Source organism: Pempheris klunzingeri, chromosome 16, assembly GCF_042242105.1.
Source record: "Pempheris klunzingeri isolate RE-2024b chromosome 16, fPemKlu1.hap1, whole genome shotgun sequence".
In the NCBI taxonomy this organism is placed as follows: Eukaryota; Metazoa; Chordata; class Actinopteri; order Acropomatiformes; family Pempheridae; genus Pempheris; species Pempheris klunzingeri.
In genome coordinates, this window is record NC_092027.1 from 1,648,612 (window position 1) to 1,665,785 (window position 17,174).

Genomic DNA, 17,174 nt, shown 5'->3' on the forward strand with positions numbered 1-17,174 from the left:
AGTCACACAAAGAGAGTTACGACCTTTTCTTAAAGTCATAATCCTGTTTTTTTATGCTATTTACAGTCAGTATTTCTCAGCAATAACCACTTCATGATTTATGTTATGTAATCAACGAGCTATACAGTAGTTTTCATTGTTGGTGGCGGGGTCCGCCACATTGGCTTCTCACAGGAAATGATGTAATCCAGTCTTAGTGTTTATAAATTGATCTAATTCATTGATCGCTGGCATCACTGTTAACTCTTTCACAGATGTGTCAGCTGACTTTCTGCTGATGTGAAAACTACATTTCCCTCTGACTTCCTCCTTCTCTTCCTTCCGCTGTTTCTTCACATTAAAAGCTGGAATTTTACTGATTACATCTTTAACGATCCTCTTATTTTGAAAAGGTATTTCAAGAAGTTATTCGCAGCCTACTAGCAGTAATTTGGCCCAAAAGAACCATCAGGATCCACCTCTCTGTCCGCTCCGCCGAAGTCCTCATAGGCCTCCAGAGAGGGGACACACCCCGGTGCACTCTGGGAATCGTAGTCCAGGAAGAAGGCGGGGTTTTGCGGCTGAAGGGGCTGGTCGAGGGCCGGACTCGCCGGCGGGTCGCTGAGTGGGGCGGTGAGCAGAGAGAGCTGCAGCTGGTCGATGGTGCTGTTGGGGAAGGGCTGCGATTGGTCCAGTGGGGATGGGGAGCCGGTTGCCACGGTTACGCCCCTCGGGGGAGCAGGTGGAGAGTTGACCTGGGAGTCGTCTGCGGTGAGGGAACGCCTCAGTTTGGCCCGAGCATTTTGAAACCACACCTGAGGGTGAGAGCGAGAGTTCGCAGGTGAAAAATACAAAGGAAAGAAGAACATGAAGAAATCAATTGAAAACTAAAGATAATATCAATTAAGATCAATAAATGTCTGTAAATGCCACATTTCCTTAACATGCAGATTTAATACAACTCAGACACCAAGTCATAATTTCATATTACACATTTTATGTGCATATGTGTGCAAACATGATTACATTTTCCTTTAGTTCTACTTAAATTTACAGTTTTCTGGCCTATTTACTGGTTTTATTCTCCTGTAATTTAAAATATTTGTATACATGTGTTGTGTGTGGAGCTTAGAAGAGGCTGCAGCTGTGCTTCATTGTGAAATCACGTGTTATACAATGACAATAAAACCACTTTTACACCGTTGTAAATATAAATGTCACGCCTCTTTTGTTGTGTGAGGTTGAACCAAGCTGGCAGAAGATGTTTTATTACAGCAGCACCACTTAAAATGGGTTTTAACAAAAACAAGGAATTTTTATCATTAATTGTTATTTTAGTTTATAGTTTATTATTATTAGTTATAGTTTTCCATCGTTACTCTTCTTCCTTACACACTGTACAAATGGCTACACCTCATCTTACCCTCATCTTTCAAAAGTGTATGTTTTCACTCGACTGGATGGCGGCCATCTTGGATTTCTGGGGCAGTCTGATGTCAAAATAAAAGTGTGTTATTTATAAAACTGGCCCCTGGAGTTAAGTGGAAAGAAAGAGGCTTTATTCTCCAGGAAAACAAGGCATCACAATTATTTTAAGGTCAATTAGTTGTATAATGTTGCTTTAACACAATGAAAACAGACAGCGTTGAAGGGGTTGTTATCATGTTCCTGTTTAAATGGATCCAAGATAAAAACTATAACAGATATATGTTGCACGCCTTGTTGCATGTTGATGACGTCGTTAGATTATGTTACAGACGGTACAAAACACCACAAAACTAGACCGACCAACCATATATCAGCCCAGCTGCTCACCAAGGGGCTAAATAACGCTCCAGAGACAGGCTGCATGCTCGGGAGGGAAAAACTAGCAATGGAGGCTCTGGGGAAATCTTTCTGTTCTATCAAATCTCCGTCGCTCTCTGCTCATAAAAACTAAAACCTGAAACAGTTCAGATCTCTTCTGGAGGGTTCACAGATCTTTAGTTTCTGTTTCTACATCCACTGTTGTTCTGGATCAACATGTTCTCTGTCTTTCTTTAGTCTCCTCTGATGAACAACATGTCTGATTCCTGGATTTTCTCCATGTTTCTCCAGTCTGAAGTCTTTTCTCACTCATTCTGCTTCACTGACTTCTGGAACCTTTTAGCTGAGGTTGGACACATTTTAGGGACATGAAGAAGAAGAAGATCCTCCAAGAGATGACGTCACCAGAAGAAGAAAGCTCCAAACTGTCTTATTGGTTCACGTAACGCCTGTAGGAATGTTGGACCTTAAACACCTGTATTTCGTACCTGCAGGACTCTCTTGGGCAGGCCGGTCTTGTGCGACAGGCAGGTCCAGTCTTTACCGTCGGGGTTGTGTTTCTGGGTGAAATACGACTCCAGCGCTCTGAGCTGCTCGCTGCGGAAACACGTCCTGATTCTCTTTGTCCGCCTGCTGGTCCGCCCACCCATCACGCCGTCGTCCAATCGTGGCTCTGGACTGCTGACCGACTCCTCCCCTTCGGCTGAGACACATACAGGAGGGTTTGTTAGCTAGCTCGTTAGCTAGCTAAACACCTGGACGCACCTCAAAGGGGACATATTAATGCAAAATACACTTTTCAATGACCTAGAGGCCAAACCGTGTAATTACAACAATGGCGTCCGTACCGGCCGTCTGTGAGCGACCTCTGACCTGGAATCAGTCCGATTTGTCATGTGTTAAGTTGAACTTTTAAGTTGAACCAAGTCTGTTGAACTTGGTGTTAGCATGTTGCTAAGCTAACGTGGCTCCCCTTCGGAGCGGATGACGAGGTTGGTGGGCGTGACCTGCTCCGGCTTGTGTGGAGCTGACCAATCAGAGCAGGAGGGAGGGCCTTAAAGAGACAGGAGCTAAAACAGAGCGTTCAGGAAGAAGCTGATAAAATAAAGCGTTTTAACACGCAAACATATTCCAGTGGGACCCCAAATTCAAGAAAGAACCTAAAAATGAGTAGAATATGTCTCTTTTCATGCTATCAAACAAGCTTTTTAGCCTCTTTGAGCTCCTAGTTTTGGTTTTATAGCAGCTTTCCTGCCTGGTTCAGTGTTTCCAGCCGCTGTCTCCATCCACCAAGCTCTTAAACTATTATTCTATCAAACAAAAGCAGTAAAACGCCCGCACAGCTCTCACCGTCTTTCAGATTTGGTTGGGGCTGCAGGTCGTGGGTCAGCGGGACGCTGCCGTCGCCGTGGTAATGAGACTGACAGTAGAGGTTCTGGCCGTGCACGGAGTACAGGTTCCCTGGCATCAACTTCACATCACACTCCTGCAAAACATGCTCATTATCATAACAATAGCAATTATCAGCAATTAAATGAAATAGGACAGACCTGTATTCATCCTGAGGGAAATTTGTAGCAGCATAAAATAGGAAAGAGTGCAAATATAAAGTATCAATAAGATAAGATGAGATAAACTTTATTAATCCCTCATTAATTATATTAAATTCACTTGTGATAGCGGCTTGATAGTAAGACAAGAGTTCACTATCTACAGCTTAAATATACTATATACAACCTCCATATATACAGATATAAGATCAATAAATTGCACATGATGAATATGAATGACGGACATGGGTGTGGATTAGTCACGTTGACATATTGATAAGTATGTAAATAAATATGTAAATAAACTGCCAATAAATAACAATTATCTAAAAACTAAACAGAAATGCTAAAAATATAATAACATTAAATACAATAACAGAAATATAAACAAGGTTAACAGTAAAGTTGCTTCTTATTTATAGATATTTATGTACAATATCAAATCTTAACTGCAGGTCAATGATTAATTCTAAACAATCGTGACTTTGTCCATAATAATTGATGATTGTAATCCACAGAGAGAAAATAATCCAATTTATTTTAATAATAACAGCAGGATTAACTCTTGAAAATGTCCCTTTAGCTAAACGTATATAAGCTCTGACCTGGCAGGAGAAGCAGTGAGGATGGAAGGCCAGCTCGCCAGACCTCATGACCAAATCGGAGGCTGGGATTGGCTGGAAGCAGCGAGCGCACTGCCCGCCTGCAAACATCCTGCCGGGGAAAAAGAAACCAGCAGGTGTCACTTTAATCTGAGCCAAACGTCAGAAAGTTAAAGCTGTTAAAGGAGCAGTCTGTCACTTTTCTGACCTGCAGTAGTCTTGCTGGCAGTAGATGTTTCCGTCCCTCCAGTAGAGCGAGGGGTGTGTCTGCAGCTCGCACTGACACTGGCTGCAGCGCAGGCAGACGCCGTGCCACACCCTGCCTGCAGCCAATAGGAAGAAGCGGTCGCACACCTGCTCGCCACAGCCGGCGCACGTCATTGGCTCCTGGATGGACACGACTGTCGGAGTCTGAGACGGACGGACGGATGAAATGATTCAAAAAATTGTGTTTGTCAGAGTTCATCTGAGGAATCTGAGAAATATTTTGTTCAACATTAGTCTCTGACCAAACACAGAGCTTATAAACCTGTAAAGTCTCTTCTATTCTCTCACTCCAATCAATCAGGAATCAATCAATCAATCGTGCAAAGGGGAACATATGTATTAAGGCCGCTGAGGGTTATAAAATAATAATAATATTACAGAGAGGGGGTGTAATTCACAGCGAGCTCACAAAGTGAAGCCACGCGTTTCCTTAATCATGAAAAAGAATGAAAATAAATAATAATAAAATATAATTATAATAACAATATAATGTTTTTATTCTCATTTGCGACTTAAATCCATAATCTTTTTTATTTTACCAACAGTAGCCCTAATTGTTGTACAAATATTCCACAGTTGAAGGAAAAAAAACATCCTTAAATCTAATAAAAATACAGATTATTTGATGTTTAATCCTCTATTCAGAGGTCAGAGGTCAAGCTGGTGGTAAAACGTGTGATCAGCTGATGTTGCAGGACAGAAAGAGTTAATATATAAATAATGTGAGTGATCAAAATACCATAAAGTTCAGATCATTTTGCATGAATGTTACTTGAACATGCAGCTTCAATAATCTCTTCACGCTCACATCGTCTGCAGCGGCGCTTTCCTCCACCCCCGCCGGGCCGCCGCCCAGCTCCGCCCTCTCCGCCTCGTCAACAAGGTCACCGCCGTACAACAGGTCCTCCAGGGCTCGGTCGTCTGGCGACATCATGATTGTCCTGCGGAGGCAGAGGGGGCAATTAAAAGCCCACTCGGTGATCACAGCCCTCATTAGGGAGCTAAAAACAGACTGGTTTAATAGACTCTATTAATAAACAACAGCACAGACACGTGGAGCCGAACTGTGGCGCAGCTTCTTCTTCTCTTCAGGTGACACGTGAAGGCCACAGTAACATTATTTCATCTGTCATCAACACTCTGAATAAGCTGTTCCGATCCCTCGACCGTCCTGATGAAGGTCCACGGACCAAAACGTCGTTCTTCTCACTGTCGCCTGATTCCTGCTTAATTAATCAAAGAGTTTGGTCTTTATGGAAGCATCTGAAGGTAACATTTGTAATGAACTGGTGACTGGTTGATTCACTGATTGATTGATTGAACAGTGAAGAGAGGCTGTCGGTCAAAGAGACCCGGCCGAGGAGCTGCAGCAGAGTTGGAGGGGTGAGGATCATGTTGGACTGAGAGCACAAAGCGTGTGCTGGAGATGTGTGGAGTTACATCAGCCACAGCCATTAAAACTGGGTGTTGTTGTCACGTTTCTGTTTGAATGGATCTAAAATAAAACTATAACAAACAGAGGATTCAGTCTTTCTGTGGCAGGAAGCTGCAAGTTGATGATGTCATTCAGTTACATTACGAGCAGCACAAGACACAAGACACAGGGGAGGTGTTTAACAGTCTGTAGAGTCTCAGAGCGTCTCCACACGAGTCAGGCTGCATGTTGGGGAGGGAAAAACTAGCAGAGCCATTTTTTAAAGGGTCAGATTCTTCCCTTAGAAGGTGGTGGAGACCAAAAACAGAGCTAAAAAAGAGAGAATTCTGGTCCAAACGAATGAATGATCACATTGCTGCCGAATACAAGTGAGAAGAAAACTTCAGTGATTGTAGCACAGAGCTGGAGTCCACATCTGGTTAGCCTAGCTTAGCATAAAGACTGGAAGTAGTAGGAAACAGCTAGCATAGCTCTTCCCAGACTACATGTTGCTAGCATGTTCCTGTTTAGATTTATCTAAAATAAAAACTATAACAGAGGATAAGTTTGGCATTGGCTGAAGTGACAGGAGAGAAATAGAATTTTCTTTTTAATTAATTTGTGCTCAGAGACACTGGAGACGTTATTTCCTCAATATTTCTTAAAATATTTCCGAGACGGCCGTCTGACACACGAGATGACAAATACAAATAAAGTTTCCATCGACAGGACAGAACAATTTAAACAATTTTAATCATCATCTAATGAAAACATCATGTCACCCTGAGCTTCTGTTTTTATTTGGATATTGGATATTTTCTTAAATTCTTAATTTAGATGATTTAAACAGTGACGTCGAGATTCAAGATGGTTTTATTTATTTATCTATATATTATTTATATTATATATTATCATTTCTTATGTTATATTTTATTTATATATTTATTTTTTCCAGTTTTGAGCCTAAAAAGCTAAAAACACAGGTGTGTAATAAAGATTAACTACCAGATTAAGAGATTAGAAAGGATGAAGATTCAATGACAACAAATCACAATACATAAAAAGTAAAATGTGGTTTGTCGATCAGCAACAACTTTGATTATTGATTAATTGATTTTGGACGTTTGCTACCAGCTCGTATACAGTTTTCTGTGTTTTATGTTACAGGAAACTTTGCGATCATCATTTTTCACCTTTTTTTTCCAACAATTTATGAACAATTAATCTAAATAAAAATGATGAAAACCATAAAATAATCAAAACAATAAATTAATTTACATTAAATGTTGCAGCCCCGAACATTTTGTTCACACTCTGTCAGTAAAACATTGAAGAGTCACGTTTAACCTTTTCTGTGCAGGTAGACAGAGGAAGAGGAGGAGGAGGAGGAGGAGGAGGAGGAGGAGATGAAGATGAGGAGCTCACCTGTGTTATTGAGAGGCTCCTGGTTGGTTCTCCCCTGAGCGCGCTCCGTACGACCCTCCGCACCACTCCAACCCTTTAATACACAGAATACTGAACGCCCTCTCACCTGTCCAGGTGTCTCTGCAGCCTCCTGCTGTCTCGTGGTTTTGGGGTCTGTTTCTCTAGATCTGCTCCCTCCTCCTCCTCCACCAATCACAGCACCCGTCCCTCCCGCCTGTCCCAGGTGACGCCCCGGCACACACCTGTAAACAAGAGGCCCGGTGAGGACTGATCTGATTGGCCGATGGCTGGAGGTGGGGGAGGGGCTGCACTCTGGGGACCAATTAAAAAAACACACAAAGGTTGTTTAAAGGGACATCTGGGACGTCCTGACGGTGGATCTGGTTTCTTTCATGTGGCGTTTTTCTTCCGTTTAACTGAAAAATCACCTGATAGAATCACAAAAAAGACATCAGGTGCAGAACGACAAAGAACCTTCCTGTTTATTCCCAAAATATTATTATTATTATTAATTTAATTCACTTGAAACTCATTTAAATGCACATATTGTTAATACAGAGACAATTTTGAGGTACTTGTACTTGAGTATTTGTATTTTATACCACTTTATACTTCTACTCCACAGCTCAGATGTAAATATTGCACATATTGCTTCCCTACATTTATCTGAGAGCTTTAGCTACATTGCTAATTAAAAATGATCAATAAAATCTAATCAGTCAATGAGTTATGATGTATTATTACAGATGAAACTATCAAATGAGCTCCATATTTATTAGCTTCAACATAAGTACACGATTGCATTATTATATAATATAAATGAATGTAAATCATCACTCTGCATAATGAGCTCTTTTACTTTTGATGCTTAAAGTATTTCTACTGTAATATTTTTTGCTTTTACTTTGAAGGAAAAGATCTGAGTCCTTTTTTCACTGCTGAAATAAAATAAAATAAACAAAAATACATTAATTAATAAAATAAATGAATAAAATAGAAATTAATTAATTAATTAATATACTCAATATTTTTTCTTGGAATTTATATTTTTTTTACATATAAAAATAAATGTAATGAGTGCTTTTTTAATCAGCTGATACCAACAGAGGCACAGACGCAGCTTTAATTTTCAATCATTTTATTGGTCTTTTAGGGGGCAAATGAAACACAGGCAGATTTACAAAGAGACGACGCAGGAGGACAAACGCTGAGAGGACGGTCTGCAGCTGAAACCAAACTCACCTGATCCTTTCCAGGGTTGGACCCCCCCCCCCCCATGTACCTGACAGCAGGCAGCAGGGGGCGCTGCCGGGCTTTAAAGCAGAGCTGAACCAAAAGTCTCATAGAGGCTTCAAATCAGGTGATCAGAAAAAACAGCAAAGACATGTTTGGATAGTTTTGAACAGAACATCACCTGTTGTCAGGTGAAATAAACTAAATATTCCTATTTAAGTCTAAAAAAAACTAACATATAAAAGCCCTCAAAGCTCACAACCAGGCTTCTTATTCTTTATTTCCTGAACAAGTAAACATTTTGGATGCTTTTGCTCGACCAAATGACCGAATGTGTGGCAGTGATTCTGTATTTGACTGCATGTGTAACTCCAGCTGATATTTATTTACATCAAAAACAAAGGAAAACAGAACAGAGAGGCTGATTAAAGTGCTGCGAACATCAGCTACATTTACACCTGGAAGTGATCCGGCCAGAGTGTAGACGGCAGGAGAAGTGTGTCTGTGTATTTTTTGGGTGAACTGACCCTTTAAATAAAGGAGGTCAGCCCTGTTTTAGAGAAGAAAAGATAGAAACTGTACAATCTACAGTAACATACTGATAACTGACCTCTATACACATGAAAAAATACGTCTTCATCAATCTGTGTGTGTGTGTGTGTGTGTGTGTGTGTGTGCACATGTATTGACACACTGCTGTCCGTGCACGTGTTTAGCAGTTCATTATCCTCTTCCTCGCTCCGTCTTCATCCTCGGGCCGGAGGACTGAAGGCTGCTGGTCTCATCTTCATCTCAGTGAACGGGATGGAAATCTCTTTTCCTTTCCAGGAAGTCCAGATCACGCCCTGACACACACACACACACATACACACACACGCACACGCACACACACACACACACACACACACACACGCACACACACACACACACACACACGCACACACACACACACACACACACACACACACACACACAGATGTCAGACAGCTCCACTTTGTGTTCACGCTGGATTTCTAAACAAACGAACCACGAGGATTAAACATGTCGTCGTTCTGACTGAACAGTTTTGGTGATGTCATCCTGCATCATCATCATCATCATCACCTATCTATCTATCTACCTGGTTATCTACCCGGTGATCTACCTGTTATCTTGGTTACCCTGGTTATCCCGGTTATCAGAATCAGAATCAGAATCACTTTAATAATCCTCAGGGGGAAATTGCTTTTTGTTGCACACAGCTCCAAAAGAATAAGAATAAGAATAAAGTAATGATACAAATAATACCACTACTACTAATAATACTATATAACAACATGTACATTCAGAGTGAGGAGCTGTACTATATAATAATAATAATAATAATAATAATAATAATAATACCACTACTACTACTAATAATAATAATATATAACAACATGTACACTTAGAGTGAGCTGTATTATATAATAATATCAATATATATATTATCTTGATTACCCTGGTTACCTTGGTTACCCTGGTTATCTAGTTTACCCTGGTTATCTAGGTTACCCTGGTTACACTGGTTATCCTGGTCACACTGACTCAGTGCATCACCATCATTAAAATGATGGAACTGTTTCTCTGTGACGGTCGGCTTTGACTGAAGTATGAACACAAGCAGAGCAGGTGGATCTGATGAGGTCACCTGGTGGTTGACGCTGATGCCGTAGAGGCCGTTGAGGTTCGCCTCGTGGCAGTTCTTGTACCACCAGCCCCCTCGGTACGACATGGCACAGCGGGTGATGAAGGGCGCCGGGTCCCGGTCTTTGGTGGAGAAGACCCGGCCGTTGTGGTAACTGAGAGAGTCGCCTGAAGTCAGAGAGGAGACACGAGGAAGAACAGGATCTTAAGTATGACATTTGGTCGGCCATAAAGAAAGAAGGAAGATCTGGTTTCTGCTCCTTTTTAGTTCTAGAAATCATGACGATACTCTTTTTGGAGTTAAATCTAACGTTGTGTTGTAAGCTAGAGCTATAAAGAGACAGGACAACATCATCAGCGTACAGCCGCACACAGCTAATGGTCAAATATGTGAGCTTCTTAAATCTGCCTCTGAAAAACAGCCATTGTATTATAATTAAAAGAGATAAATTAATACTGAAACTAGTAAAAACTAAACTAAAACTTACCCACTCTGGAGACTAACTGAGACTAAACTGAACAGAAAACAAAAATTAAACACAAAATAGAAATAAAAAACAGTGAGAAATTAACAGCTACAATAACTCTGGTGTCCTCTGACCTGCGGTGCCACTGTATCCGCCCACAGATAGCTTGTAGTTCCTCTTGGACACCTCAAAGGTCGAGTATTTAGCGAACGCCGACTCGTCTCTGTCTCGCAGGTCGACGCGCAGAATCATCTTGGTCATCGTCGTCAGGTTATGGAGGCTGTCGAGGCCTGAAATCAGTGATCGGATTTACTGAAATACCATAAAAAAGCCTTTATCTGAACAAAATGACCCTTTTAAGAGAAGAGAACAAATAAAAATACAAACTACTGAACTTAAATACAACTTTACTTCTGTATTTTCATTCCATATTGTATTTCCCCCCCCCCCCATTGGCTCCGTGTTGGGGCTCCCCTGGTAAAACTGTTCCTGTCCTCCTGCTGAACACATTAAACGATGAATCCAATATAATTTTATGGCAAACGCACAAATGTAGGAGAAACCTGTGGTGCTCCAACTAAAAGGAGACACTGAACAGGAGCCCTGCAGCCGTGGGAACAACATCTTCATCTTCCTCTGTCACTGAGTCCAACTTAAAGGAGAATTCTGGTATTTTTAAACCTATTTTTACAGATTTTGGGTTTGTAGGTACAAAATCGTTTGTGCCTGATCACAGTAGGTCCACTTAAAGTGCTTGTTTGATCCACTGACAGGCTCAGAGTGTTATTCTAAGTGTGTGACAGCATCATGGAAAGGATCCCTACAGAGAGAGACCTGGAAGATCCTTTTGGTTTAACCACAAACAGCCGTTATATCGCTCTCTGCACACACACCAGACTACATTCACTAAAACAGGGATTTTAGAAAACAGGAAATATGTCTTGAACTAGCCCTTTAAAAGACCAAAGTCATCAGTAAACCAGAAACTGCACGACAGACTCTTTAAGAACACATACTGCATGTTTCAAAAGTCTCTCTCACCGAGCCAAAACTCTCCACTCAGACTCCCGAAGCCTTTCATGTACTCCTTCCAGCTTTTGAAGAAGTCCACCGAGCCGTCCTTCCTCCTCTGGAAGACCTGCAGACAGGAAACACACACAGACCAGGTTCCTCACAGGAGAACCTCGGTATAACCTGAGACTACAGGCTGAGGAACGTTTCACCCCTTCGTACCGTCCAGCCTCCTCCGTCCGTCTCCATGTCGCAGTAAACCATCACCGGCGTCCCGAGTTTACCCCGAGGGAAGATCTCCACCTCGCCCGACGTCCGGATGCCGTTCAGCAGCTCCTGAGAGCAGTCGGTGGGGAAGGGGAACCTCAGGGTGCCTGAGGAGGAAGAGGAGGAGGAGGAGGAGGAGGAAGAGGGACATTAGTCCTCTACATCAGTTCATCTCCATGATGATAATGTGTCCTGTGAGCAGCTGATACCGGTGGTGAGCTCCGTGGAGATGGTGGTGGTGTACCGTCCTCCGCTCTCCGCCTGCAGCTGGGCCGTGTACTTCGACCCCGGGTGTAGTTTGGTCAGGTTGAACTCCGTTACCGTGGCGTCCACCATCACTTCCTGTGAAGGAAGCAGGTGAGACAGTCAAAAAAAAAAATAGTGACAAACTCCAGGTGTGGGAATGAATCAAACGCTCTCCTCACCTTCATTTCTTGACCTTCGGTCTGATAGGTCAGTCTGTAGCCGCCCACGGGATGTGAGGGTGGTTTCCATGACAACAGGGCGGTGCGGGGGGTCACGTTGCTGGCCTGGAGATCACGTGGCCCGTCGCCAGAGCCTGCAGAGTGGATGACTTCTAGTTATTAGAATATACAGTAGAGTACTTTTAGATCTTAGATCATCTGTTCGACCCTTTAAACCGCTTCAAAGTTCAGAGTTTAGGGAACGATTCCCTCCACTCCCACTCTGAATGCATGTGTGTGTGTGTGTGTGTGTGTGGTTTTACGCCATTGTTGTGAGGACACTCCTGCATTGTGAGGACATTTTGGAGACTCAGTTTTCAGGTAAAGGTTAGAATTAGGCAAAGGTAAGGGTCAGGGGCTCAGGAATGTGTTGTGTCAAGTGTCCTCACGACTACTTAAAGTTATAAGATCAAATTCTGGTTTTACGCCATTGTGAGGACTTCAAAGGGCCGTTTGAGGGTTAAGACTCGGTTTTAAGGTTAAGGTTAGAATTAGTTCAGACTAAGGTCGAGGGTCAGGCATTTAGCTGTGATGGTTACGGTAAGGATACCGGGCTGGTGAATTAACTATGTCCTCACAACTATAGAAAGACAAGAACATCGTGTGTGTGTGTGTGTGTGTGTGTGTGTGTGCGCTGACCTCCGCTGGTGGTGAAGCTGGTGGAGGCCGCTGAGCTCTCCAGGCCGCCCATCTGGCTGGTGATGGTGACGGTGTAGGTGGTGGATCCCTCCAGATCGCTCAGCTGCTGCTCGGCGGCGTTTCCAGACACCGAGATCCTCACCTCCGAACCTGAACCGCCAGAAACACCAGACCACCACAAACTCACCACGTGTTTGGTGTCAAGGTGTTGAGATTTTTGAGATACTTTGATTGAGTATTTCTATTTTCTGCTACTTGAATATTGTAGTTTTAGAGTAGAATAGTATCTAAAATATAAATTTTAACTTTTATTCAAGTTAAAGTACTTCAACACTGCAAGTAAGTACTTCTTCAACCTCTATTTATTGTACATAAAGTCAATTATGTTGTTGGTATTCAGTAACTACATTTCCCATGAGGCTTTGGTGGAGTGTCTGTGGATCATGAGATATGTTGTTGTTGTTATTGAATGTTATCATATCATCATAATTATATATAAAACCAACTCAGACAGTTTATTTAGTGTGACCGAGTACAAGTACCTCAAATTTGTACTTAAATGCAGTACTTGAGTAAATAAATCCCACCCTTAAAGAAATCTCACAACAGATGCAGAAACGTTGTGTGTGACATGAGGACGTTCAGCTCTGCAGACAGTGATGCCGTCATCACTTACCCGTCCCTGCGCCGTAAACGATGGTGTATTTATCGATGGCGGCCAGCGCTGGGCGCCATAGTAACAGGGCCTTGGTGTCTGTGACGTTGACGGCCCGGAGGTCTGTGGGCGGGTCGGGGACTGAGAGAGAGAGAGAGAGAGAGAGAGAGACGTAAAGACTGTAACATTTATTTTATCTGCATTCAAAATGGTGAAAGCTACAGAAGCCCTGAGAGAAAAAACTATATATATATATATATATATGAATGTTTTTCTGTCCTGTGTTCATGACCTAAGAACATTTTGCATCATTTATTTATCTACTTATGGCAAAATATATGTATATATTCACATTTATGATCACTTTTGTGTTGCTAAAAGCCTTTGGCAGATGAAGATGTGGTGGCCAATATGAGCACTTTGTTTTGTTTGTTTTATAAAAACAAATAAATATGCAAAAACGAATCACCAGTTGTCACAAATGATGAAAAAAATATTCTACAAATATTCTCAATACCCCCCAATTTAGTTAAAGCCTGAATCCGCAGTCTGCAAAGGTTAACTGTGGTTTAAGTTTCACTGTGATCTGTTTGGAAGAGTTTGATCAATAAAGTTGAGAAGATATAAACTTTATTATAAAGAATAAAACATTTTATTCCAACTTTATGAGCAACAGTGTATATCAGGGGTGTCCAATTTTCATTGGCCTGCAGGAAATTCTAAAAATGTATTGGAATGCGGCCCACACATGGAACCTGCCCTGGACTGTGTTGTACTTCTTAGTCTCACCACTAGGTGGAGTAACGGTCTTTGAACGAGGCAGCTTCTCTATAAAATTAGTAAGTGAAGAAGAAATTTGCTACAGGTGACCCAAAATGGCGGGAAACGTTAAGGAAACGTAAGAGAGCAGAAAGTTTCAGACGTGGTGTGCGATGAGAGCACAGCTAATAACTAATGAAGATCACTTCTGCATTACGGAGGAGCTGCTGGATGTTAGCAGTCTAAAGAGCACCACGACAGGTGAGGATGTTTCTGAAGCTGTGCCAGGTGCAGTTGGCATGATCGGACTTAAATGGGACGAGCTGTGTGGAGGTACGACGGATGGAGCTCCAGCCGGGACAGGGGAGCGCAAAGGAATCTACGGTGTCCGCTAAGGGGCAAGAAAGTGGAGGTAAGACTGTTGATTCGAGCACCAGGGCTCTAGCACAGACTATTTCAAGCTTCCCTCTCTGATGCTGGTGCTGATGCTGGTGCTGGTGCTGGGGGGGGGGGGGGGTCAGGCTGTTTTTTCTTGAATCATATTCAGTTATCAAGCAGAATTTACCTACATTTGATTGATTTTGCCAACTTTAATCCACTAGAGGTGAGGATATACATCACCTCTAGTGGATTAAAGTTAGCAACATAGTTCACTTCTAGTGAGCGGCCCAGCCCTTTGGATGTTTTTCTGTATGTGGCCCTCAGGGAAAAAAGTTTGGACACCCCTGGTGAAATGGATCACTAAAGTATTTTGTTTTCTAAATTGCCCCTCAGGGATTCCGTAGGAAAAAAAAACATGGCGCAGAAAGAAAAACAACAAGTTCACAAAAACAGCTAAAGAATGAAGACCGAACAACGTTGTAATGTGAAAAAGAGCCAAAAACATCACTAACGGACGCAGAGAGGCGATTTCACACGATCAGTTCGGTTTGACCCATCTGAGGAAAGACAACAGAGCTCTGAATCGATCCAGGATGAAACTCCTCTGGGAGTAAAAAAAGTTTCCAAATCCAACACCTGCTACAGACATTACGAAAGATCTCTGAGAAAGAAAACTAAACTGCTTCAACTGAATTGGGTCTGGATTTTGTCAAAGACGCCACCATACTCACGTGTCGTGACGAAGTCCTTGATTGGGTCGCTCTCGTCCAGTCCAAGGATGGAGACGACGGTGACCTCGTAAGACGAGCCGGGCGGGAGCTGCGACAGGCCCACGGAGGAGTCGTCTGAGTCCAAGGACACCGACACCGGCTCGCCTGGGGAGACACAGGAAGAGGAGCAAACATCAGTGATATATTTTCATGTCAAGGTGGAACATGAATCACACATTCAGGCCACTACATCCTGTCCCTGATGCTGTTAGCGCCAACTGTGGCTGAAGGTCGGCACTCTGGAGGAAACACTGAGAGCTCACAATGAGAGTTTGGTATTAGTTTGTATTTAAAGGATAACTCTGGCTTATTTTAAACCTGGATACTATTTTTTTTACATATCTATGGGTTTGAAATGGTCCAGTAAATCGCCTCAAATGGCTGCTGCAACGTGGAGACATAGGGAAAACTGCACCTGATCACAGTAGGTCCACTAAAAGAGCTTGTTTGATCCACTGACAGGCTCAGAGTGTTATTCTAAGTGTCTGACAGCATTATGGAAAGGATCCCTACAGAGAGAGACCTGGAAGATCCTTTTGGTTTAACCACAAACAGCCGTTATACTGCTGGATTCAAAGCCACCAGACTCTATTGAGAAAAACAGCAATTTTACCTTGCAGGACACAGGAGTGGCTGATCTACTTCTGACCAACTACACAATTGAGGCAGCCTCAGTTGTTTAGTTCGTTCATGTTATTGTGTGTTACACAAATATTTTGTTGGATCAGAACAAAACCCTTTCACTTACAAAGGTCACTCAATGATTCAGACAGGACCACACTCTGCGAGGTAAAATTAATGTTTTCATCAAAGGAGTCTGGTGGAAAAAAAACAGCACTTTGGCCGTGAAATAAAAGCTATAAAATCCTCGGAAGTGCCCAGATATCAATAATAACACTCTGCAGAGGAAACACTGTAACTTAAAGTGGAGTGATGTTATTATTTTGTACATTAAGACATGTAATATTTTATTATTCATTTGAGTTAGTTCTCACCGTCCTCCTTGTTGGTGTAGGTGACCTTAAATCCACTGATGGCGCTCTTGGGTTTGGTCCATGACACCGTCAGAGAGTTTTCTGTCACCTTACTGAAGATTATGTTGGTCGGAGGCTCCGGGCCTGAACGGTACGAAGAATACCATTAAAGGGGGCGAATGAAAGCCGGGAAGGGACGTGAGGAGGAAACTGACTGAATAAGAAGACAACAAAGGAAGGTGGAATAAAAGGAAAGCGTAGTAAAAGAGGAATCTAAAGCAGGTTTCATGAAAAAGATATTTGAGAAGAGAATAGACAAAAACTGGCTACTAAAAGGGTGAAAACAATGTGTACATTATTATTTATTCATCCACACATTTGCTATTAGTGCTCCAGTGAGTTTCTGTGTATATATGTACAGTGCAAACATATATACAGTATACAAATCATATACAGACACATAGTAATTAATTATAACAATTAAGAGTGCAGATGGTGGGGTCCTGGACAGCAGCGAAGGAAAGAATGATGACATTTAATAGTTAGCCGGTCGCCAAATCTGAAAATAAAAGCGTTGCAGGAGTGAAGGATGTCAACGTAAAAAAAAAAAAAAAAAAGGAGGGAAAGAAGACAATTTTTCCAGCATGAATGAAAAAACAAATACATCCAGATATTAATTCAACACAGTCAGAAGAGCTGAAAGTTTCATGTTTAAAAGTGTTTTGCGGACATATTTTCCATCCTCACTATAATGTGAATGACTTTATCAGGTAAAAATAGGACAAAACTGTATGGAGGTCTGGTATCACTGAACAAATCTAACAATAACTGCACCCTGAAATGCTT

At 42.1% G+C, this 17,174-nt stretch overlaps 2 protein-coding genes across 2 annotated transcripts in view; both read right to left on the reverse strand.

The window, feature by feature from the left end:
* Positions 1-419: 419 nt before the first annotated feature.
* LOC139215041 (LIM/homeobox protein Awh-like) lies at positions 420-5,138 on the reverse strand. Its single transcript, XM_070845862.1, has 6 exons — positions 5,013-5,138; positions 4,146-4,348; positions 3,941-4,049; positions 3,127-3,271; positions 2,274-2,488; positions 420-794 (listed from the first exon to the last, which is right to left on the reverse strand). Exons 1-6 carry the CDS (start codon positions 5,136-5,138, stop codon positions 420-422), a joined length of 1,173 nt encoding a protein of 390 aa, XP_070701963.1.
* A 3,026-nt stretch (positions 5,139-8,164) lies between these two features.
* LOC139215464 (tenascin-like) overlaps positions 8,165-17,174 on the reverse strand; it is a 39,964-nt gene continuing 30,954 nt past the window's right edge. The window contains exons 8-18 of the mRNA XM_070846435.1: positions 16,350-16,472; positions 15,316-15,459; positions 13,466-13,585; positions 12,790-12,939; positions 12,112-12,245; positions 11,896-12,028; positions 11,642-11,793; positions 11,450-11,546; positions 10,543-10,698; positions 9,946-10,109; positions 8,165-9,121 (exon numbers count right to left, since the gene is read on the reverse strand). Coding sequence (XP_070702536.1) covers positions 9,023-9,121; positions 9,946-10,109; positions 10,543-10,698; positions 11,450-11,546; positions 11,642-11,793; positions 11,896-12,028; positions 12,112-12,245; positions 12,790-12,939; positions 13,466-13,585; positions 15,316-15,459; positions 16,350-16,472 — 1,472 coding nt within the window. The 3' untranslated portion in view covers positions 8,165-9,022. The remainder of the gene's footprint in view (positions 9,122-9,945; positions 10,110-10,542; positions 10,699-11,449; positions 11,547-11,641; positions 11,794-11,895; positions 12,029-12,111; positions 12,246-12,789; positions 12,940-13,465; positions 13,586-15,315; positions 15,460-16,349; positions 16,473-17,174) is intronic.